Below are 22656 nucleotides of genomic sequence, written 5' to 3'. Positions count from 1 at the left end.
TCAGAGCCACAGCAACGCCAGATCCGAGCCATGTCTGTGACCTACACCACAGCTCATAGCAACACCGGATCCTTAACCCACCAAGTGAGGCCAGGGATGGAACCCACAACCTCATGGTTCCTAGTCGGATTTGTTTCCGCTGCACCACAATGGGAACTCCAGGAAACATTCAGTTTTTGTTAAACTGGTGAATACCAGTTTTCTTGCCTAATAAAATTGATTTTTCTGGTAACTATGGTTGGTTTGGGTATTAAATGACATAATACATATGACAGAGTGTAGCACTGACTTAATAAGTGATAGCTCCCTTCATTATTTAACAAATACTGGTACACATGTGCCAGCACTGTTTAATGTGCTGAGAATATAGCAGTAAATAAAAGAGGCAAGATGTTCACCTTCATGGAGCTGGACAATACTGAAAACAAGTAAGAAAAAAGCAAAGCAGGAAAGGTATAGGAAGTGTACTAAAAGGTGATGTGTTAAACAGATGGCCAGGAAGGCCTCACGAGAAGGTGACTTCAGCATAAGGTCACGAAGAAGGAAGTGAGGGCAGGAGCCATGAGGAAGCAGCAGGACAGCAAGCACAAAAGCCTTGGCGTGGGAGCATGCCTGTACTTCAGAGGAGTGGTCATATGTGCAAAAGAGAGAAAAGCAGGAGACAGATCAGAGAAGTGCGAGGCGCAGGCTGGGGAGTCAAGAGCCTACAGAGCCTTGCAGTGGTGGTGAAGACTTTTGACTTTGACTCTGGGTGAGAGGTAAAGCCATTGGAAGGTTTTGGGAAGAAAAGTGACCTGAGCTGACTTTTTTTTTTTCTCTCTCACCCTTGGCATAAGGAAGTTCCAGGGCCAGGGATTATACCTGGTCAGGGATCAAACCTATACTACAGCAGTGACCAGAGCCACAGCAGTGACAACGCTGGGTCCTTAACCCCCTGAGCCACCAGGGAACTCCCAGATACATTTTAATGGGATCCTTCTAGCTGCTGTGCTGACAGCTGACTAAAGAAGATGGGGGAGGAGAGAAACAGAAACCAGTGAGGAGTCTAGTTTAGGAAATTAGACAAGAGACTAGATTGGACTGGACCAGAAGGAGAGCAATGGAGATTAAAAAGTGGTCAGATTCAAGCTACATTTGTTTTTTTGTTTGTTTGTTTTGTCTTTTTGCCATTTCTTGGGCCGCTCCTGCGGCATATGGAGGTTCCCAGGCTAGGGGTTGAATCGGAACTATAGCCGCTGGCCTACGCCAGAGCCAGAGCAACGTGGGATCCGAGCCACATCTGCGACCCACACCCCAGCTCACGGCAACGCCGGATCGTTAACCCACTGAGCAAGGGCAGGGATCTAACCCGCAACCTCATGGTTCCTAGTCGGATTTGTTAACCACTGCGCCACGACAGGAACTCCCTCAAGCTACATTTTAATGGCAGAATGAACAGGATTTGCTGATGGATTGGGGTGTGGGATGTGAAAGAGAGAGGTGCCATCTTTGACAGGCCTGGACTTCCCAGATTTCTGGTCTGAACATCTGAATGGAGAAAGTCGCTATTAACTAAGATGGGCAAGACTGCCAGAGGACCATTTCATCCCGATTTATCCTAGAATGAAGTGGAAATTCTCATAAATTTCTACTACTGGAGCTGTCAATGATTTCTCACTAATTGACAAACCAAGGCATGATGAATAACAGACAAATCATCACCTTTTCCTCAGAATAGCTTTAAATTAACCTGATGACCATAACGGCTTGTTTGTACATGCCTTCTCTACGAGAAGGCCACATGAACTATTTTACAATAAATAACTACTATCACTATGATGACTCATAAAGATCCTATATAAGGGCAAAAACTTTATAAAATTACAGATCTGCTGCTAGTAATTCTCAAAGCAAACCTCCTTTAGGAAAATAACTTAAAATTCTATCAGATGAACACATTCCTACAAAAAAGGGACTCTGCAGTAATAGTGGTGTCTAGGAAAGAAGAATTATCAATAATTTTATTTTCCTTTTTAAGCTTTTTATATTGTCAAGTTTTCTACAACAAACAAGCATTATGCAATTCACATGATTAAAAAAATAACATTTTTGTTTTTAAAATACCATGGTGATAGATTTTGTAGCAGCAAGAGACCTACTTACTGCATCATGTTAAATGCAAAAAGTCAGGTTCAAAATTACATTTAAACTTAAAAAGCACACACAAAAAGAAACAAAGAGAAATATACCAAACTATTGAAGAGCAGGTAATCAGTTTCTTTTTCTTTTTGTTGTCTTTTTTTCCAAGGCCACACCCGCAGCATTTTTTCATTTATTTATGTAATTTGCCATAAAACCATGTTACTAAAAATACACAAAAGAAAGACAAGAAAAGGAAACTACGGGAGTTCCTGTCATGGCTCAGTGGTAACGAACCCAGCTAGTATCCATGAGAACGTGGGTTCGATCCCTGGCCTTGCTCAGTGTGTTAAGGATCCACTGCTGCAGTGAGCTGTGGTGTAGGTAGCAGATGCGGCTTGGCTCTAGTGTGGCTGTTGCTGTGGTTACGGTGCAGGCTGGCAGCTAGAGCTTCACTTCGACCCCTAGCCTGGGAACCTCCACATGGCGTGGGTGTGGCCCTAACAAACAAACAAACAAAAAATTGCCGAATAGCTGAACAACATATATATTCCGCTTTTAATGTTTTTAGACGCTAAAGGAAGAGAAACAAGGTATGAAACTGTGTCCCCTGCCTCCCAGGCTCTAGATTAGAAGAAAGAATACAGAAAAAAGGAATATTAAACATGTACCAAACAAATAAAACAAATACAGATTGGGGAGGAGAGCTCCCAGGTACAAATGCCCTGCCAGTATTTAGCCAAACTATATGAAAAAAAAAAAACCAAAAAAACAAACAAAAAAAACAACCTTAATCTTAAAAAAACAACTTTCATGCAAAATGTCAGTATTTCACTGAAGTAAAATGTTGTGTTTTTTCTTACCTTTAGCAACGTACCCTCCAAAGAGAATCCACATTGATGCAATCAGAGAGCCAAAGGCCAACATGAAGCCAATGAACAGCCAAATGCGAGCACCTTAAGAGAAATAACAGTTTACCAGAATCTTTTCTCATATGACAGCAGTCAGTTCAATTAACTTTGCAAAAAGAAGAAAAAAACCCGAACAGAAAAAATGTGTAGTTGTCATTAAAGTCTAAGGACAGTGGAGGAGGATGTGCTGAGTGTTATCAGTACCCAAGTGGCCCTTTTTCCTCTTCACTGGTCTGTATGTTCTAAGTGCCTTCGTTTCCTTTCCCCAACCATGTACACTGAGGAAACTTTACTCACCTCTCCTATAAAAATTTCACAAAATATCTCATACCATACTTAGAAGCTCATCCTTCATATATCTTTAGACATTGTGCACTCCAAAGTTTAAAATCCGCCAAGAGAACTTTCAAACAATAACATAGGTACACTTAACAAAAAATTCATAGTCAGGGAGCTCCCATCTTGGTGCAGCAGAAATGAATCTGACTAGGAAGCATGAGATTTCGGGTTTGATCCCTGGCCTCGCTCAGTGGGTTAAGGATCCGGCGTTGCCATGAGCTGTGGTATACGTCACAGACATGGCTCGGATCCCACGTTGCTGTGGCTTTGGCATAAGCTAGTGGCTTCAGCTCTGATTTGACCCCTAGCCTGGGAACCTCCATATGCCACAGGTGCAGCCCTAAAAATTAAAAAAAAAAACAAAAAACACCCAGAAAACTACAATGCTAAGCTGATTTCAAAAATGCTAATTCAATCAAATAAGGTTGGAAAAAAGGGAAGAAAATAATTTATATGATATAGCTTCAGGTACTATAAATTCTATTTTGCATATGTACTCTTTATCAAACACTATTCTTTTTTTTTTTTTTTTTCTTTTTGGCAATGCCTAAGGCATGTGGAAGTTCCTGGACCAGGAACTGAACCCACACCATGGCAGTGAGTCCAGCCACTGCAGAGACAATGCCAGATTGTTAAGCCACTGTGCCATGAGGGAACTCCTCATATACTGCTCTTTACTGTATATTGTATACATTTACATCTACGTATTACTGCACAGCATTATATACGCAAAACTACACATTCTGCATTTCTCTGGCAAACTTTGACCAAATGCGACTTTTACTTTAGGAACCTATAACCTCTACTCAGATACTGAAGGTATCAGACAAGCAGCCCTCCCAAGTATAACTCTCATTTTAAGGGTGTCAAGTAAGATGCCGTTTGCACCTATTTACCTGTTTGACCCAGGCAACCTTCACTGTAGCTATCACCTCGGACTTGTCCATTCGATACTGCATTAATCCTGCATGAATACAATAAAACCAAGAGATCAGGGTCTCCGACTCTAAGAAGAAACTAACCATGACATCAAATCACCAGGTATAATAAGCTAGGGTTCTGCAGATTTAAGGTAAGTGTTCCTGAGTTTGGGTCATGGGTTCATATGACCTCAGGCAAGTCCCTTCATCCAGATACCCTGTAAAGCAATGGATATAGTCCCCAGACAGCAGAATCAGCATCACCTTGGAACTCTTTTGAAAGAAAATTCCCTGGCCCACGCCAATGGTGGAGAAACTTAATAAAGCAATAGGTATGGGGCTGGCAGTCTGAATTTTAACAACTCTTTGAGGTGATTCTGAGGCTTGTTAAAATTTGAGGGTGAAATTCTCAAAATTCTATCTTGCTAAGATTGGAACAATCTTTAGCTTGGTCCTGTCCAGTTTTCCATTTGTACACATCAGACTTACTCAACATAAAGAGATTAATAAAAAATCTTATTTTTTTCAATACCTATCACATATTCCAAACATTAGAAGTCTTTGGCTGACTTTTGCTCTGAATTGAGATAGCCTTGCTTTCTTTTAGAAGTATCCTTTTAAAATTCTGAAATGTCATGTGAAAATGTTCACGATATATCAGGTTAAGAAGTTAGAAAAATATATATATATACACACATGTGTCCATTTAATTATGTATGCGTGATGTGTGAGTATCTATCATTAGAACGTAAGCTTCATGAGGACAGGGGCTGTGTCTCATGTATCTCACTTTTTAGTCTCAGTGTCTAGCACAGGGCTTAGCACACAGTAGGTGCTCATAAATGTGCTAAATACATGAAGCCTAATTTTTTCACAATAACATAACATCTTAATTTATTCACTCAAATCTAAATTTTAGAATGATAAAATACTCATAATTATTTTCAGTGATCTCTAATTATTTGGTACATAAATACATCTTAAAACGAGCTTCATATTTTTAAACAATGCAGATGATCTTGGGTTAGTGGCGCTTGGCTCTTGAACACATTTCACATGGCTGTGGGACAGCCATGACCCTGCCTCGTCCGTCTTCACTATGAGGCATATTCTGGAATGAACAACCTCTTTTTTGTTCTCTGCTATGTTAGTTATACGCATAATCTCAATCTTATAGAAAGGTCAGCCAGTATAATTCAAACGAATCTGTTTTCCTGAAACATGTGAAAGTTGCCAACATGATGCCCCATAACCCCAGAAATGTGTATTTCCTACAAACAAGACAGTTCTACAGAACAAACAGCCATCAAGATCAGGAAATTAACGACGATCCATTACCCTTCTCTAAGCATCAGACCTCACTCAAATTCCCTGATTGTCCCAATAATGCTCTAAATAGCAGAAAGATCCTGTCCAGAACCATGAGGGACACTTTGTTCTCAAGTCTCTTTAGTCTCCTCAGTCTGGACAGATCTTCAATCTTCTCTGGCTTTTGCGACCTTGACCTTTACTACAGCCATGCTGGTCTCCTTGCCCTAGAGGCTCTGCACTTGCTCCTCCAACTGTGTGGAATGATCCTCTCTTAAATGTCTCCTTGATCAGTTGCTTCACTCATTCAAGACTTTACTTAAAAGTTACCTTTTTAGTAAGGCCTTCCTTGACTCTAGGTAAAATTTCTACACCCCCTGTTTGCATCTTGTATCTCCTTCATCTGCTTTTTTTCTCTAGCACTTATCATTATCTTACATGTTAGATACCTAATTTCTCTTTAGTTACAATCTGCCTCAGGCATTAAGGTATCAATGCCTTAAAGACCTTTACTGTAGTTCCTGTATCTAGAAGAGAGCCCGAGAATGTAAAAGCTTAATAAATATTTGTTGGATGAATGAATAAACAAACTCTTAAGACAAACTGCATGGTTTCTGAACCAAGAGTAAAATTATAAACACTAGCAGCACAGAAATAAAGAAGCTGGGAGGCAGATGTGGGGGAAGAGAGGTAGATGGGAGACCAGAAACGTTGCTTTTCTTTATAAGCCCTTCTCTATGACTTGACTTTTAAGCTATGTCCCACATGCTAATTTAGTAACATTTTAAAAATGTACCTCTACTCAACTATAGGTAAAACGTTTCTTTTGTGACCATCTATCCAAGCCGTCTCCCTAAGGATGACACTTACATTAGGAAGGCTATGGTTGCTATAACACCACAGGCGTGGTAGGAGTGGTTGAACTCTTCCATGCTGGGATAAATGACAGCGGCATCTATGATAATCCACCAGCCGGTAAAAAACTAAAACAAACAAATCACAAAAGGAGAAATCACAGTAATTTTGTACCTTACTGGCTAAAAAGAAAACAGGGTATCTAAGTGAAGAGATCCCTTCTGACAAAGCCCAAGATTTTCTTAAATGTTCCAGCAGTTTTTGCATATAATTGGCACACGGCTTAATAGGTGATGGAATATCAGATACCCTGATGTCCCACAGCAATTATTATTGATTAACATGAACTTCTTTTCTAAGTCTACTTCAGTCATTATTTTACACTGTCATATTAAAGTCTGTAATCTAATTTTGTAAACTAGAAATAAGTTGCCATATCTCAAGGCAGGGGAAAAGAAAGAGGTGATTCAGACTCCAACTGACCAGAGTGGTGGCTTGTTGCTGATATATTATAAGCCTCCAGAAAGATAGCATTATTGAAAATGAAAAAAAAAAAAAGAGGGTATTCAAAATAATATGGGGAATAATTATTGATAGAATTTTAGTTAGCCTCTTAGTGTTCTGAAATGAACAATAGCTCGGCAGTCCTGCTTTCCTTTTTGATGAATTATAGTACAGTCCACAGATGGTTTCAGGGGTTACACTAAACTGAATTTAAACACCACATTATGATTTATCTTAATTGATTTTGGTTCTAGATATTATCAAGGGCAAACATTATGAAAAAACATTAAAATTGCATACATTTTGGGGAGGCTGCACCTGCAGCATGTGTAAGTTCCTGGGCCAGGGATTGAACCCAAACCACGACAGTGATCAAAGCCACAGCAGTATCAGTGTTGTTTCCTTAACCTGCTGAGCCACCAGAGAACTCCAAAACTGCACAAATATTTTTTATCACCTGAGCAGAAACTTACAATTAGACGATATCAACCAAATTCTAACAAGTAGCTTAGAAGGTTTGGAAAGCAACCCCTCTGTCCTATTCCTATCCCCACTTCCAACCTTGACTCAATTAGCTCTGAGAACTACCATCTTCAGGCAATTATTTTAAAATAACTACTTTAAGCTAGTCAAATTATTTTTATCAGGTCATAGACAAATCCATATTCTATTAATGACATTTTTACAAGCTAGCATAAGTACTCTCTTTCACTGCTTTTTTTTTAACCCTTAGTTCAGTGTATTCAAGATATCTTCCTCATAGACTAAAACTTAAAACATTTTTTTTGATGTTTGTAAGAGCAGAATTTCTATAGTTTTATATTCTGATATTACTTTAGAAAAATATAGGATAATTATTTTTTATAGATTATAGCTGTCAGAAACTCAGCAAAGAGCACGTTTAAATTTAGATTTTTGTTTGTTTACTTAAAATTTACTCTTTAGAACATGTGACATGAGAGCACAAAACAACAAATATCAGATGCCTTGAAGGGTTTGTAATGTAAATAAGAATTTTATACTGTAAATTACTTCTAAGCAGTATTTTTTTTTTTTTTTTTTTGGTCTTTTTGCCATTTCTTGGGCCACTCCTGTAGCATATGGAGGTTCCTAGGCTAGGGGTCAAATCGGAGCTGTAGCCGCTGGCCTACACCACAGCCACAGCAAGGCCAGATCCGATCTGTGTCTGCAACCTAGATCACAGCTCATGGCAACACCAGATCCTTAACCCAACGAGCGAGGCCAGGGATCAAACCTGAGTCCTCATGGATCCTAGTCAGGTTCGTTTCTGCTGAGCTACAACTGGAACTCTGAGTTCTTTCTTTCTTTCGTTTTTTTGTTTTGTTTTGTTTTTTGTTTTTTTTAAGGGCTGCACCTACAGCGCATGGAGGTTCCCAGGCTAGGGGTCTAATTGGAGCTGTAGCTGATGGCCTAAGCCAGAGCCACAGCAACGTGGGATCCAAGCTGCATCTACGACCTACACCACAGCTCATGGCAACGCCAGATCCTTAACTCACTGAGCAAGTCCAGGAATCAAACCTGCAACCTCATGGTTCACAGTCAGATTCATTTCTGCTGAGCCAGAACGGGAACTCCTCTTTCTTTTTTTAATGAGACTGAGAAGGTTAACTTTGGACTGTGGAAAAATGCAATCATATCTCTTGAATGGTTCTGACCTGACTGTTTCTTGATGGGGTTGCTTTTTTTTTTGGTACTGAGCTGCAGAAGGTGTTTATAAATTTTGGAGATTAATCCCTTGTCAGTTGCTTCATTTGCAAACATTTTCTCCCATTCTATGGGTTGTCTTTTCATTTTGTTTAGGGTTTCCTTTGCTGCGCAGAAACTTTGAAGTTTAATTAAGTCCCATTTGTTTATTTTCATTTTTATTGTCATTAGGAGGTAAATCTGAGAAGATATTGCTGTGGTTTATGTTGGAGAGTGTTTGGCCTATGTTTTCCTCTAAGAGTTTTATAGTATCTGGTCTCATATTTAGGTCTTTAATCCATTTTGAGTTTATTTTTGTGTAGGTATTAGGAAGTGTTCTAATTTCATTCTTTTACATGTGGCTGTCCAGTTTTCCCATCACCACTTATTGAAGGCGCTGTCTTTTCTCCATTGTATATTCTTGCATCCTTTGTCATAGATTAGTTGACTGTGACCTGATGGTTTCTTAAACACTTCTTGATAACATATTCATCGAAGAGGAGGCATGACCCATGTAATGAATGAAAGTATAAAACATATAGTCTTTTTATAGATTTCTTTTCATACATTTAAAGAAAAACACTCAATCTACTAATCAAATGTCATGCCATAATGTCAACTCTTTAAATGGATTAAACTCCCTCAAAAATAAAACAAAATATCAACATTTATTTTAAAAAATTCAGTGGTCAGGAGTTCCCCTCATGGTGCAGCAGAAACAAATCTGGCTAGGAACCATGAGGTTGTGGGTTCGATCCCTGGTCTCGCTCAGTGGGTTAAGGATCTGGCGTTGCTGTGAGCTGTGGTGAAGTCGAAGACATGGCTTGGATCCTGTGTTGCTGTGGCTCTGGCGTAGGCTAGCAGCAACAGCTCTGATTAGACCCCTCGCCTGGGAACCTCCATACACTGAGGGTGCAGCCCTAAAAAGCAAATAAAAAAATAAAATAAAATAAAATTCAGTGGTCAAAGATAAGATACATAGTACACACCTTCAGGACACACAGAATTTAAAATACATAAAAACAAACACACCAAAATAACAAAGGCCCAAATTATCAAGGACACTTACTAGAACACCGGCGGCAATGGAAGCGATAGTATTTCGCTTTTCTCCCCAATCAATGCATTCTGAGCATCTCAAGCCTTCTAGAAATCCAGACATTTTTTTTTTTTTTCAGGTCACTTGAAAAAACAAACAAACAAAACCAACTAAAGAAAGTATTTCTATGGTGCCAGCACTGACCCATTGATCCCCCACCCCCACCCCCCAAAGAAACCAAGTATTTCTATTTATTTGCTTCAAACTTAACTTAGGCTTCCAGAAAATAATTAACTGTAATTTAATAAAAGTGAAGTTACAAATACTTGATTTGGCTACATACATCCCAGAATATTTAATTTAGCTTTTGAAGAATTTCCACCTAACTTTAGAAAACAAAATTTAGACTTTTTTTTTTAATTGAAAAGATGGTTTTGGTATATTTTAAGCAATAAACAAAACTGGGCATTCAAATATTGAAAAAAATTCTATGATTTTTAATTCCAAACTAATTTATTATATGATTTAGATATTTACAGTCCAGGAACACTAGCATAATGGAGAGACATGCAATAAAACGGGCTCTGAGTTAAAGCATGGACTCAGATGAAAAATATTTCTCTTAGCAATTAACACATTTTATCAAAGAACATGTTATCTCACACTCAGATTAGGAAATTAAACACTGTCCTCACATCAAATCCTTTCACTTCATTATTTTTCCTTCTCCAAGCCTGTCTTTTCATGTTATTTCTATGTAAAGAATACCCATTTAATTTTAAGCATCTCTGATTCTAAGATGTTTTCAAGTCAAATGAAAGCACAAAATTTAAGTCAATATTAATTCAGATAAAAAAAAAAGAAAATCCACTGCTAAATTATCATAAATTTCCACGGATAACAACTACATAAAACATTCCTTTGAACTGGGCTATACAGACCTGGTCTGAGACATATCCATATTATCACTATTTCAGAATATGAAAAAGTTTGCATTAAGTCTAACTTGTTAATAATCAAGCCAACTGGAGCTCCCGCGGAGGTGCAGCAATAACCAACCCTGGGAACTTCCGTATGCCAAGGGCACAGCCCTAAAAAGACCAAAAATAGTAAGAATAATCAAACACCCAAACTCCCGCAGCTAATTTTAACCGTCCGTGAAGCTAATCTGTAGCCAGCAATCATGGCTGCCCAAAAACACATCCTAAAAAAGAGCAATGAATCCAGCTGGAGCCTCCCTTTTAAAAATTAGACACTATATTGGAGTTCCGCTGTGGCTCAGTGGTTAATGAATCGGACTAGGAACCATGAGGTTGCAGGTTCGATCCCTGGCCTCGCTCAGTGGGTTAATGATCCGGTGTTGCCATGAGCTGTGGTGTAGGTCACAGACACTGCTCAGATCCCACATTGCTGTGGCTGTGGTGTAGGCTGGCGGCTACAGCTCCAATTAGACCCCCTAGCCTGGGAACCTCCATATGTTTTGGGAGCGGCCCAAGAAAAGACAAAAATAAATAAATATAAAAATTAGACACTATAAAAATTAAATATTAAAAACCGTGATTATAACTAGTGCTAATATGCCTTTAAGACAAGTCCAATGTTGAAAATTCACTCTTTTTATTCCTCCCTGGGAGGAAAAGCAATCAGTATGTTATTTTCGGTTCACTCCAGTGACCCCGCCCCAAACCATTTGTCTACGGTTAATTACCCGCACACTCAGGCCCAAACTCCGCCCTCCAGGCTCTGGGGATTTCAGGTGTAGAGTGGACTGGGACTGGGAAGAAGCGGGAACTAGTTCTAGCTCGGCCCCCTCCCTCGCTGAGTGAACCCGCAGGCTTACACTCCCTTCCGGAGTGTCAGTTCGCCCTAAAGGGGGGCATGGTGATTTTCAGGGATCCTGTGACGTCCTCGGGGAAGGCACGGTCGCCCCCTCCCGCCGCGGGTGGGACACGGGTGGGCAGGAAGTGGCCAGGAAGGGTCCAGGAAGGCACAGCCTGAGCCTACAGCTTCCCAGAGGGTGGGACGCAACGACCTGGTCAGCATCGGCCGGGCAGACAGTCCCGGGTCCGCACTTCATCCGGCCTGCGGCAGTGCCTCTCTTTCCCCCACTCCCGCCTGGCACTTACGTCCAGCCCCGCCCGTGCAGTCGGTCCGGAACCCGGTGTCGCCCCGCGCGGGGTTGCCCCACTTCCCCAGTTCCAGCCAAGAAAGCAAAACAGCCACAGGCCGCCGGATACCCGGATCGAACAGCACCGCCCCCGGGGCAGGAATGCGCATGCGGCTCCGGGGCGTAGGAAGAGGCCTGGGAAGGAAGGAAGATGGGCTCAGGAAGAGCCAGAGAGCCACGCCCACCACGCCGGTGTCTCTGCGCATGCTCGGAACGCGCCAGCTCGAGGGCCTATCCGCTGCGCTCTGTCCACAGCTGGATGTCGGAAATGGTAGTTGCGTGCAGCTTTCAAGGGTAGGTGTGAGAAGTTGCTCTTTGCTTTCAAAAGAAGGCGTTTGCTTGGGCTTTATATCCAGTCTTCAGAGAGGTGATTATTCTTCTAGTGCTGGAGCCCGTTCCGTAGTTGTCTCAGGTGCGGTGCAAAAGGTAGATCTGGCCCAACAGCTCTAATCCGGTTTTTAAGTCTTGTTTAAAATTTTTCTCAGAGCCGCCCCCGCCCTCGCGGAAACTTTGCATCTATAAGGGGCGGTTCCCGGAAGGCGGGTAACGCCGAGTTCTGCTAGCCTGCTACTTGGGAGACCCAGGTGCGTCCCGGCGCGGTGACCCACTTCTAGGAGTTGACGTTTTTTTCAGTTTGCTTGAAGGTAGGGTTTCTGAGCCTAGGTATTACTGACGTTTGGGACCAGACAATTCGGGGGGGAGGGCCTCTGTCCCGTGCTGCTGTAGCATGATTAATCTGCATCACCCGCTTTCCTCCACTTATAACAACCAAAAATGTCTCCAGACTGCCAAACACTCGCCCCTGGGGAAAAGCGACCGGCTTGAGAACCAATGTTTAGGAGATAATCTGGATTCTGAAGAAGTGACCCTTTTCACAGCCGGAGGCAATGGTGTCAGCTAAGAGAATGACTTGTGGCTGGGATCGTCCCTTCCAAGAAGCTCTCGGTCGCATTCCAGCGTCTCGGTGGAGTCGATGGTGGTACAAGAGTCATAGTCCGCTCCGGAGAAGAGGCAAGTCACAGTCTCGTTCCTGAAGGCGCCAGAAGAGAAATTACAGGCGCCGCTCGCTATTCTGCTGGAGGTACCTCTCTCAGGAAAGGTCGTATTACAGAAGGGCCTCTTTGATCACGCGCAGGCGATAGCACTAGGTCTTTTACCCTGTGGTGTATCCGAAAGAACAGAGCACCTGGAGGGAGAGTTCCAGGAAGAGGTCGCGGAGCAGAACCCGGTTTCACATAAGTAAAAGAGGTTAGGAAGGTTTTTTTTGTCGCTAAGAGAGGCGCACAGGTTCACCTCTTTTACATGTAGGGGTATATGTATGAGTAGACGAGGAAACCAAGGTTTTTGTGTCGTTTAATTTCTTTGATTTCTTTTGATGTATGAAATCTCCAGCTTTGGGTGAGGGATGGGCATTAGGTGATTAGTAGACAAAACTATGCAATAACAATCCATAGCCTATTTTTAAAGGGACATCATTCTTATTCCTTGGAATTAAAGAGTAATGGTGACTTTAAATGGTCCAGTGGAGGAATCTAGTGAGGGCAGTTCTTAATGGAACCTTTTAAATGTCTTTTTATTTTTTTTTTTTTGTCTTTTTGCCATTTCTTGGGCCGCTCTCGTGGCACATGGAGGTTCCCAGGCTAGGGGTCGAATCGGAGCTGTAGCCGCCGGCCTACACCACAGCCACAGCAACGCGGGATCCAAGCCACATCTGCAACCTACACCACAGCTCACGCCAGCACCAGATCCTTAACCCACTGAGCAAGGCCAATGATCGAACCTGCAACCTCATAGTTCCTAGTCAGATTCGTTAACCACTGAGCCACGATGGGAAACTCCTTAAATGTCTATTAATGACACAATAGTTTACCAGCTCTGAACAGCTTTAATTAATCTTGCCTTCAGCTTTTAATAAGGTAACTAATGACTGTGAGAGGAACGCATTAATCTTCCTTCCTCTTTGCATTTTCTGTCTCCACTCTTCTTTAAATTTACTGGCATAAGACTGTCAGATATTTTGTAAGTGAGCATCTTAATCTTGCTTGTGTAATAAAGTGCATCCTTAATTTGTCATTCTTAGCCTTTTGGGGGTATTCTATGGAATTAATGAGTGTTTGGTTTTTTTCCTTTGTAGATGAAATGGAGCTATTAGCACTAGCAAAAGCCTGCACAGCTAAATCCTTAGGAATAGCCAACCTTGACCTGCCAGCTAGTCTCAGAACTGTTACTGGAGTTAAAGAAACAGTGGAACAGCTGTACCAAATACCGCAAAGCTCGAAGTAAACCAGATTTATCCAAACAAAACTTTAAGAAAAACTACTCTTAGAAAGATCTGGTGAACCATTTTTGTTTGATTTACCTTAGGTTACACTCCTCAGAAAACCTAGCTGAATGTAATTTGCCAAAGTCAAAATAACAGATCTGAAAACAGTAGACAGGCTCTCACTCATGAAAGTGGAACAGTAACGAACTTTGTTTTGGGGAACCAACTGGAGCAGATTGGGACTGTTCCCGAAAGTCCCATTTTCTAAGACATCTGTCCTGGGTGAAAATGCCCTGGTTTTCAGCAGTGAGTGCAAATATTTGAGGGGAGCGCAGGGGTACAAAACCTATATTGTGGCCCTCCCAAGAGAGGCTGAAGACAACACCCTTTTTTATGAATGAATATGGTGATTGTCTGCCTTCTGTTAACCACTGATACCGGCAATCTGGATTTGTGTGGTTCACATAGTATATCTACATAACATAGCATTCTCTCAGAGCAGCTTAAATTCCAGACAGGAGCGTTAACAGGCCAGTTAACTTTTGTGCTTTGCATGGAGATAGTGCTCATGTAATTTTTAACTTTGTGAATATTGAGACCATGGTTTCTAAGAGTTCAGATATGAAAATGAGAATGAGTTCAATACCAATGCCAGCCTGACAGTACCAAAAAGAAGACTAAATGGCCCTGGTTTTTCTTTCTTTCTTCTTATTTCTTTCTTTCTTTCTCTCTTTCTCTCTTTCTCTCTTTCTCTTCCTCTCTCTCTCTTTCTCTCTCTTTCTCTCTCTCTCTCTCTTTCTTTCTCTCTCTCTCTCTTTTTAGGGCCACACTCGAGGCCTATGGAGGTTCCCAGGCTAGGGGTCCAATTGGAGCTGTAGCCACTGGCCTACGCCACAGCCACAGCAACTCCAGATCCGAACCTGTGTCATCATGAATACTAGTTGGGTTGGTTAACCACTGAGCCATGACGGGAACTCTGGCTCTGTTATTTTAATGACAGATAGAAGGACACTGGATTAGGGATGTAAATAATCCAGCATACTGTACAATATGCAGGAAAAGAATTTGGGGTTGGCCATGGTGGAGAAGGGGATGTGAAAACACGTATGGAGACTGAATCCCACAAGTCTGGAATGAGACAAGCAGGCACTTTTGAATCAATACAGTGTTTTCATTGCCCTGAAGGACACCAGCACTCAGTCAAAAATAGCAGCTGCTGAATTAGCTTGGGCATACCACGAAAGGATGAACATGCCTTGTCCTATTGCTCCCTTGATTGCTTAGTGAAACTGAATAAAGTTATATTTCCAGATTCAGAGGTTGCAAGTAAAATGTCCTGTGTGCGAACAAAAGGGGAGATCTTGATTACAGATGTGTAGGCTCCTTACGGTGTAGAGCTGATCCTGTCAGACCATGCTTTCTATGGTATTATCAAGTGATGTGTTGAATCATGGCAATAAAAAAGTGTTCCCCCTAGCTCTTAGGTACTTGGATTTGAGAAATGGAGTTTCAAACCATCTTCTTGATTTCTATGAAAATTTTAATGACACTTCAAAAAACATAAAACAGGAGTTCCCGTTGTGGCATAGAGGAAACAAACCCAACTAGGATCCATGAGGATGCAAGTTTGATCCCTGGCCTCAATCAGTGGGTTAAGGATCTGGTGTTGCCGGGAGCTGTGGTGTAGTTTGCAGATGCCGCTTGGATCTGGAGTTGCTGTGACTCTGGTGTTGCTGTGGCTCTGGCATATGCTCAGGCGTAGGCTGGCAGCTACAGCTCCGATTAGACCCCTACCCTGGGAACCTCCATATGCCTCCAGTGCGGCCCTAAAAAGACAAACAACAACAACAACAACAACAAAACAAAGTACCATATTTTTTATGTTTGAAAGAGTTTGAAAATGTTAACGTTGCTTACTTCTAAATTATGGGGAAGAAGAATGGAGGCGTCTTTTAGAGGATTCCATGCTTCCAGGGAATGGATTATTAGTTTTTTATGTATCTTTGGATTTCCTCATTTGTTACAAAATTAGCTGTCATTAAAATTAATTAGAAATTTTAATTTTGGTAGGGGAAAAAACTACTAAATCATTTCTTAACCTATCCCACAGCATATAATAAAATAAACATCCTATAAATATTTGTGGGAGAAGAGAAGGGGAGGAGGAACATTGAAGAACCTCTAAATGAATGGGCGGGAGGGAGGAAGAAAGAAGTACTTGATCAGACTGGCAGCATAATGGGAAAAAGTGAAAAAAAGCAAAGCAAAATAAAAAATAGGCATCAATGGAAGAGATAGGATCAACATTTCAGTTATTCCAATAAATGTCAGTGAGTTGAATTTACCTATCAAACAAAAAAAAAATCATTCCTATTGGATGTAAAAACTCAGCTACATGTTGTATAGCTTTCAAAACCTTTCTGGGGTGCCGTGTCTGGCACTACAGGGAAACGGGGAATTCTGGAAGAGGGACGGCGTGGTATAACAGAACACACAAGACTCTTACATTTAGAAAGTGGGGGACCAGGAGGCACTCTGTTCCCAGAACAAAGTTACCTAGGCTCCAGCCCATATCTTTTTATTAAGGAAGGTGAGGAGAGTATTATTGATGGGATTAACAAGATTAGTGGGCAGGGACAGGCATAGGTAATGACAAGATTATCTTCTCTGTAATATCGAAGGGGGTATCCTTAGAACAAGGGGGTATCCTTAGAACGGTAATGGAGCTGTTTATAGAATAACATGGTTAATGCATTAACAACTATAAATGTAACAAATTCATTGAATAATATTAAAAAACCACATGAAGTGAACGCTTAACAAAAAGGATCCTATTCACAATCTATAAATACCATCAAAATATTTCAGAATATACCTAACAAGACAAGTTAAGATGTGTTTGAAAAAAAGCTATAAATTCTAGGAGTTCCCTGGTGGCTCAGTGGGTTAAGAATCTGACATTGTCATTGCTGTGGCTCTGGTTACTGCTGTGGCACAGGTTCCATCCTTGGCCTGGAAACTTCTGCTTGCCCTGGGTGTGGGGTGGTGAGGTGGGGAAAGCTATACATTTTAGAGAATGTATTAGTTTTCTATTGCTTCAGTAACAAGTTGCCACAAACTTAGGCTTAAATCAACCCTAATTTATTATCTTACAGTTCTATAAATGAGATGTCTCACTGGGCTAAAGTCACGGTGTCAGCAGGGCTGTGTTCTTTTTAGAGGCCTATGGGAGAATCCCCAATACCTTGCTCATCCAGATGTTGGTGGAATTCAGTTTTGTGCAGTTGTAGGATTGAGATCTCTTTCCCTGGTGCTGTCAGCTGGTAGCTATCCTTAGCTTCTAGAGTCCTCTCTAGTGTCCTTGTAGATACTCGAGGTAACATTTCAGAAGCAGCAATAAGGTGTGGAATCCTTCACATGCTTTGACGTTCTCCTGTGATTAGACTGGGCCCATAAATGTCACTTTTTTTTTTGGTCTTTCCTAGGGTCCCACCCACAGCATATGGAGGTTCCCAGGCTAGGGGTCCAATTCCGAGCTGTTGCTGCCAGCCTACACCACAGCCACAACAACTCGGGATCCGAGCCTTGACTTTGAGCTACACCACAGCTCACGGCAACACCGGATCCTTACCCCACTGAGCAAGGCCAGGGATCGAACCTGCAACCTCATGGTTCCTAGTCGGATTTGTTAACCACTGAGCCACAACGGGGAACTCCGACTTTTTTTTTTTAGTTTTTAAAAATTTATTGGCGTTCCCATTAGGGTGCAGCAGGTTAACAATCTGACTCTAGTGGATTGGGTCACTATTGAGGTTCAGGTTTGATTCCCTGCCCAGTGCAGTGGGTTAAAAGATCTGGTTTTTGCCACAGCTGTGGCATAGGTCATACCTGTGGCTCAGATTCAGTCATGGCTGGGGAACTTCCATATGCTGCAGGTGCAGTCATAAAATACTTTTTTTCATTGACATATAGTTGATTTACAACGTTGTGTTAATTTCTGTACAACAAAATAAGGTGTGGAATCCTTCTCATGATTTGAATCTCTCCTGTGATTAGATTGGGCCCACTTTGTATAATCCAGGAGAAGTGATTTTGTTATCTCCGCCAAAGAAAGTGGCTTCTGTAAAAAATACCATTCTTGACTAGCAAAGAAGCTCAGAGAAAAACTAACTCTCCATATGGAAGTGGTGAAGTGGTTAGTTCATCCAGTGAAAACATATTTCAAGGCAATTGTCATAATTTATTACCAACCATAAGTTTGTTTGGAATGTAGTCTACTTTATAAATCTCTGGAAATAAAATAGTCACCATTGTTTAATTCCTGACACCAAGCACAGTCCTTGGAATAGACACCTCAGAAGTCATTCTGGCAGTTGCCATAATAGCGCAGTGGAAATGAACCCACTAGGAACCATGAGGTTGCAGGTTAGATCCCTAGCCTCGCTCAGTGGGGTAAGGATCCGGTGTTGCCTTGAGCTGTGGTGTAGGTTGCAGACCTAGCTTGGATCTGATGTTGCTATGGCTGCGGGGTAGGCCAGCAGCTGTAGCTCCGATTGGTCCCATAGCCTGGGAACCTCTAAAAAAGAAAAAAAAAAAAGTCATTCTCAACCCCTAGATTAAAGGTCAACTATGTGTGTCCTTGCATTCTTCCTGCACCTTTCTTACTTTTTCTAGCCAAAACTGGGGAGTGAAAAAAGGTTTTCTAAGATAATGCACTGACAGACAATCTGTGACTTTGCGGAGAAGGCGCTGTCCCGCTGCCGGGCGAGATCGGACCCGGTCGCTCTCTTCCACCCCCGCAGCGGGCTGCACACCCCTCCGGAGGAAGTGACCAGGAAGGGTCCAAGGAGGCACAGCCCCAGCCCGCAGCTCCCCAGAAGTAGAGGCAATGACCCAGTCAGGATCTTCGGGGCAGACAGTCTCAAGGTCCGGTGTCCACTGTAAGGAGGGTCCTCACCCCCAACCAGGTCCGGTGGAGAAAAACCAATCAGCCACAGGATACACCCATCGCAACCCAATCTGTGCAATTGCGCATCTCGGAGGCCTGTGGGCAAGGCGGAGGGTGGGGCTAAGAGAGAGAGGAGAGCGGCAGTTGGACGGAGTGGGGCCACGCCCACCGCGCCAACATCTTTGCGCATGCGCCAGGCGTCAGCTACTGGTATTTTCGGCGCGTTAGCGAGCGCACTGCTCAGTTCTTCTCTGGACGTCGGAGGTGCAGTTTGAGGCTCCGCGTTTCGAGAGCCGCTGCAAAAAGCCGCTCTTGGTGCTTGGTTTCGGCAGGAAGGCGTCTGTTGGGCCTTTCTCTCCTCGAGTGAGGCGTCGACGGCTTTTGGTGGGTTTTCCGGTGACCGGGTGGGTCACGCAGGTACCTCAAGGCGTGCACCGCGCGGCCAGTTCGGGCCCCGCCGGGCAGGGACGGTGGCGGGAAGGCCTGTGGCGGGCGGCGCGGCTCACTTCCGGGACCTCACTTATTTTGTGGTTTTCCCCCACTCGTTTGTTTTTAGGAAGTGAGTTTTCGGGAAGGGGTTCTCGAAGACAAAATAACTCCGAAGCCACCGACCGAGATGTCCAACTACGTGAACGATCTGTGGCCGGGCTCGCCGCACAAGGCCTCCCCTTCGTCATCGCAGTCGGGCCGGTCCAGCCGCCCGTCCTCGGCGTCCGGGAGCCGCTCTCCGTCCCGGTCCAGCGTCTCGAGCCGGATGTGGTCCCGGAACCGCAGCCGCAGCCGGAGCCCATCCCGGCGAAGGAGCCGGTCGGGGTCGCGCTCTCGAAGGCGCCACCAGAGGAGATACCGGCGCTACTCGAGGTCCTACTCGCGCAGCCACTCGCGGTCCCGCAGCCGCCGGTTCCGAGAGAGGCGCTACGGATCCTCCAGGAGGCCCGACCGCTCCCGCGGTCGCTCCCGCGGTCGCTCCCGCAGCCGCTCCCGCAGCCGCTCCCGCGGCCGCTCGTATTACCCGAGGGCCTACACCATCGCACGGGGCCGCCGCTACTATGGCTTCGGCCGCACCGAGCACCGCAGAAGCTGGAGGAGCCGATCCCGGACCAGGTCTCGGAGCCCAACCCCCTTTCGCTTGAGTGAAAAAGGTGAGTCGTCAAGGGAGGCTTTAGCAGGTTACTCGCTACGTTACAGTTGACGCCCAGTTTAAAATGGAGGGCATTCTTTCCCCATGGGATTGTCAACTGTGTTAACTGGCTCAGAGTGAAGGGCAGTTCTTGGTGGAGCCTTCAAACTCTTAGTGACTCAATTATTTACCCACCCCGGGCTTTTAATTGTTAGTTGTTCGGGCATATTTATTTTTCTCCTTAAAATAGGAAGGGAGCTTTATTTCCACGAACAGAGATGTATCTTACACATGGAGATGCATTAAGCGTCTTTATGTTACCAGTTTTTTTAAAATCACATATTTTGTGATTCTGAGCCTTCTTGGGTAATAATACAGGATTAATGAACATTTTGTGTTTATTTTGCAGATCGGATGGAGCTGTTAGAAATAGCAAAAGCCAATGCAGCGAAAGCTTTAGGAACAACCAACTTCGACTTGCCAGCTAGTCTCAGAACTGTTTCTGTATTTAAAGAAACAAACTCTGGAACAGCTGTCCTGAACGGTGCAAAGACTGAGGTAAGTAGTTTAGGTTCATCCGAATAAAATCTTCAGAAAATTACTGCCAGAAAGAGCTGATTAGCTTTTTTATTATTACTATTTGCCCTAGACTGCTCCTTGGAAAAGCTAGCTAAATATAATTTGTTAAAATATCAGGTCTGACAATACTAGACAAAGTCTCCCCCATGAAAATGGGAGACTTATAAACTTTCTTCTTAGTTGACATAGTATTACTTGTGTAATTATAGCTGGTACTTTGATGATTTTATATAGTTATCAAGTTTTTCTAGCTAGCTTTTACAGAGTATTTATCTATAGCTTTCATTTGCAGCATTAAGTTCCCACAGATTCTGTACTCAACATACAGTATAGTTTATCTGCTTTATTTCTGTCTTATAGAAATCATGAATGTGGTCTCCAGACATTGATGAAGAAAATCTGTTGGTAATTGATACATGGGCAAAAGCATCAGAGGTTTAACTAATTTGAAGTTTATGTGGACACACTGAAAGTTTAGTTTTTTGGTAGATCAATGTGCATGCTAGAAGTGGGGACAGGTACTATTTGGATAAGATACTAAAGACAATTTTTAAACTAAATGAAAGTATACTTTGTAATGGTGGGGCATCTGATATAGATGTCCCTTTCATAATATATGCAATATATTCCAGATGTTTTGAGAGATTACAGAAGAAGAGGCCTGCTTCACTTGCAGATAAGTTTATTATAATTCTCCAGAAATGTGCAGCACAAAATTCATTTAAAGGTTTAAGGTAGTTAGGAATTGACAGACTCAGTTAACAGGAAAGATGGGTTATCCTTGTCAATCAGACCCAGATGTGGGTTTGCATAAAATATTGGTGATGGACAAATAATATCTTAGTTGAGTTGCTTTTTCAGACCATTAGATTCCCAACTGGACTGACACATGCCCCAGATCTTGAAACTAGGTATTTTCTGGTATAACTTTATGTTCAAAGTTGTTTGATTTTGTTTTGAGGGATATAATACCGCTTTATGGGGAAGAGTGTTTTAAGCCTATCATTGAATTTATTTTGCTATGGGGAAAACTCAAAAGAGTATTATGTTGTTTATTTTAGGCTATAAATTATTTGGTTAAATCAAACTTGATTTGTGTTTCTACAACCAAGTTTATAATATATTTGGGCTGTTTTTTATACAGTTCTATAAACCCAAGGGAATTTTTTTTTTTAATTCACTTTTTCTTATCTCTCTAGCTGTCGGAAAAGTTGACAGAAAATGGAACTAAAAATCCCAATGGAAAGTCTTCCCAGCAAAAAAGCATAGCTTTTAGCTCTGATGTAAGTATATCTAAACATTGACCACTCAGAATTAATTAAGTTCTAATCTTAAATGGACTTATTTAATGTATTAAGTAAAAAGCAAGTATTTTAAGTATGTGTTTGGGAAGCTAACTTAAGAATTTGTTCTTTTACAGAATTCTGTAGCAAAGCCAGTGCTTCAGAAATCAGCTAAAGCTACTGCTGAAGAGACCTCTTCAGGAACCCCAAAGATAGATAAGAAGAAGAGTCCATATGGACTTTGGATACCGGTCTAAAAAAAGGCAAACCAGTGGCTAAAGTTGCCTAATGCGCACTTTATTGCAAGTTTGTGTTTCTAGCATTATTCTGTTTCGGTGCACCATTCACTGGTAATTGTTGCAGTGATAAATGACACAAGATGTAAATACTAATGTGTAAATATTAACATTTTAGATTTCTCTTGCAGATAGGAGATAGCACAAATGGACCAGAGGTTATGCACAGGTGGGGTTCTTATATGTATACTTGTAAATGTTTTATATAATACAGATTGTCTATGTAGAAAAGAAAATTTTAAAACAGTAATTTAACTGTGTTTATATATATTTTGTTAATAAAATGCATTTTGATGCTTTTA

The 22656-nt window shown here is 42.2% G+C and overlaps 3 protein-coding genes across 11 annotated transcripts in view; 2 read left to right on the top strand and 1 right to left on the bottom strand.

The window, feature by feature from the left end:
• Nucleotides 1–11914, bottom strand: part of TMEM50A (transmembrane protein 50A) — a 17376-nt gene extending 5462 nt beyond the window's left edge. Inside the window, 5 exon segments of one of the 3 annotated variants that reach the window (NM_001243626.1) lie at nucleotides 2982–3074; nucleotides 4265–4332; nucleotides 6467–6579; nucleotides 9729–9841; nucleotides 11825–11914. In NM_001243626.1, the coding sequence (NP_001230555.1) occupies nucleotides 2982–3074; nucleotides 4265–4332; nucleotides 6467–6579; nucleotides 9729–9821 (367 nt within the window). In that variant the 5' untranslated portion in view covers nucleotides 9822–9841; nucleotides 11825–11914. 3 annotated transcript variants of the gene reach the window in all.
• LOC146402611 (uncharacterized) lies at nucleotides 11577–15444 on the top strand. The gene is made up of 4 exons (XM_084965700.1): nucleotides 11577–11640; nucleotides 11705–12159; nucleotides 12744–12876; nucleotides 14000–15444. The coding sequence occupies exons 1-4, from the start codon at nucleotides 11577–11579 to the stop codon at nucleotides 14146–14148; spliced, it is 801 nt and encodes a 266-aa protein (XP_084821826.1). The 3' UTR covers nucleotides 14149–15444.
• On the top strand, nucleotides 12113–22656 carry RSRP1 (arginine and serine rich protein 1). 7 transcript variants are annotated; one of them, XR_014804941.1, is made up of 7 exons: nucleotides 12113–12509; nucleotides 12650–12946; nucleotides 19633–20218; nucleotides 20606–20754; nucleotides 21136–21180; nucleotides 21408–22058; nucleotides 22196–22656. XR_014804941.1 is itself a non-coding variant. In XM_084958453.1 (5 exons), the coding sequence occupies exons 2-5, from the start codon at nucleotides 19693–19695 to the stop codon at nucleotides 22313–22315; spliced, it is 879 nt and encodes a 292-aa protein (XP_084814579.1). In that variant the 5' UTR covers nucleotides 19319–19345; nucleotides 19633–19692; the 3' UTR covers nucleotides 22316–22656.

This window comes from Sus scrofa, chromosome 6 (genome assembly GCF_054392235.1).
Source record: "Sus scrofa isolate SSC_HxYL_T2T_F1_AM1 chromosome 6, Sscrofa_HxYL_maternal_Yorkshire_Landrace_v2.0, whole genome shotgun sequence".
Taxonomy (NCBI): domain Eukaryota; kingdom Metazoa; phylum Chordata; class Mammalia; order Artiodactyla; family Suidae; genus Sus; species Sus scrofa.
This window is presented reverse-complemented; position numbering and strand designations above follow the sequence as displayed.

Excerpts from the sequence above, each read along its gene's own strand:
- LOC146402611 (XM_084965700.1), top strand. The coding sequence starts at position 11,577 with ATGGTGATTTTCAGGGATCCTGTGACGTCCTCGGGGAAGGCACGGTCG. Across the intron at positions 12,160-12,743 it reads GTTGCGTGCAGCTTTCAAGG|CCGGAGGCAATGGTGTCAGC; the intron begins GTAGGTGTGAGA and ends CCCTTTTCACAG. Across the intron at positions 12,877-13,999 it reads TAGTCCGCTCCGGAGAAGAG|ATGAAATGGAGCTATTAGCA; the intron begins GCAAGTCACAGT and ends TTTCCTTTGTAG.
- RSRP1 (XM_084958453.1), top strand. The coding sequence starts at position 19,693 with ATGTCCAACTACGTGAACGATCTGTGGCCGGGCTCGCCGCACAAGGCC. Across the intron at positions 20,755-21,974 it reads TGAACGGTGCAAAGACTGAG|CTGTCGGAAAAGTTGACAGA; the intron begins GTAAGTAGTTTA and ends TTATCTCTCTAG. Across the intron at positions 22,059-22,195 it reads GCATAGCTTTTAGCTCTGAT|AATTCTGTAGCAAAGCCAGT; the intron begins GTAAGTATATCT and ends GTTCTTTTACAG.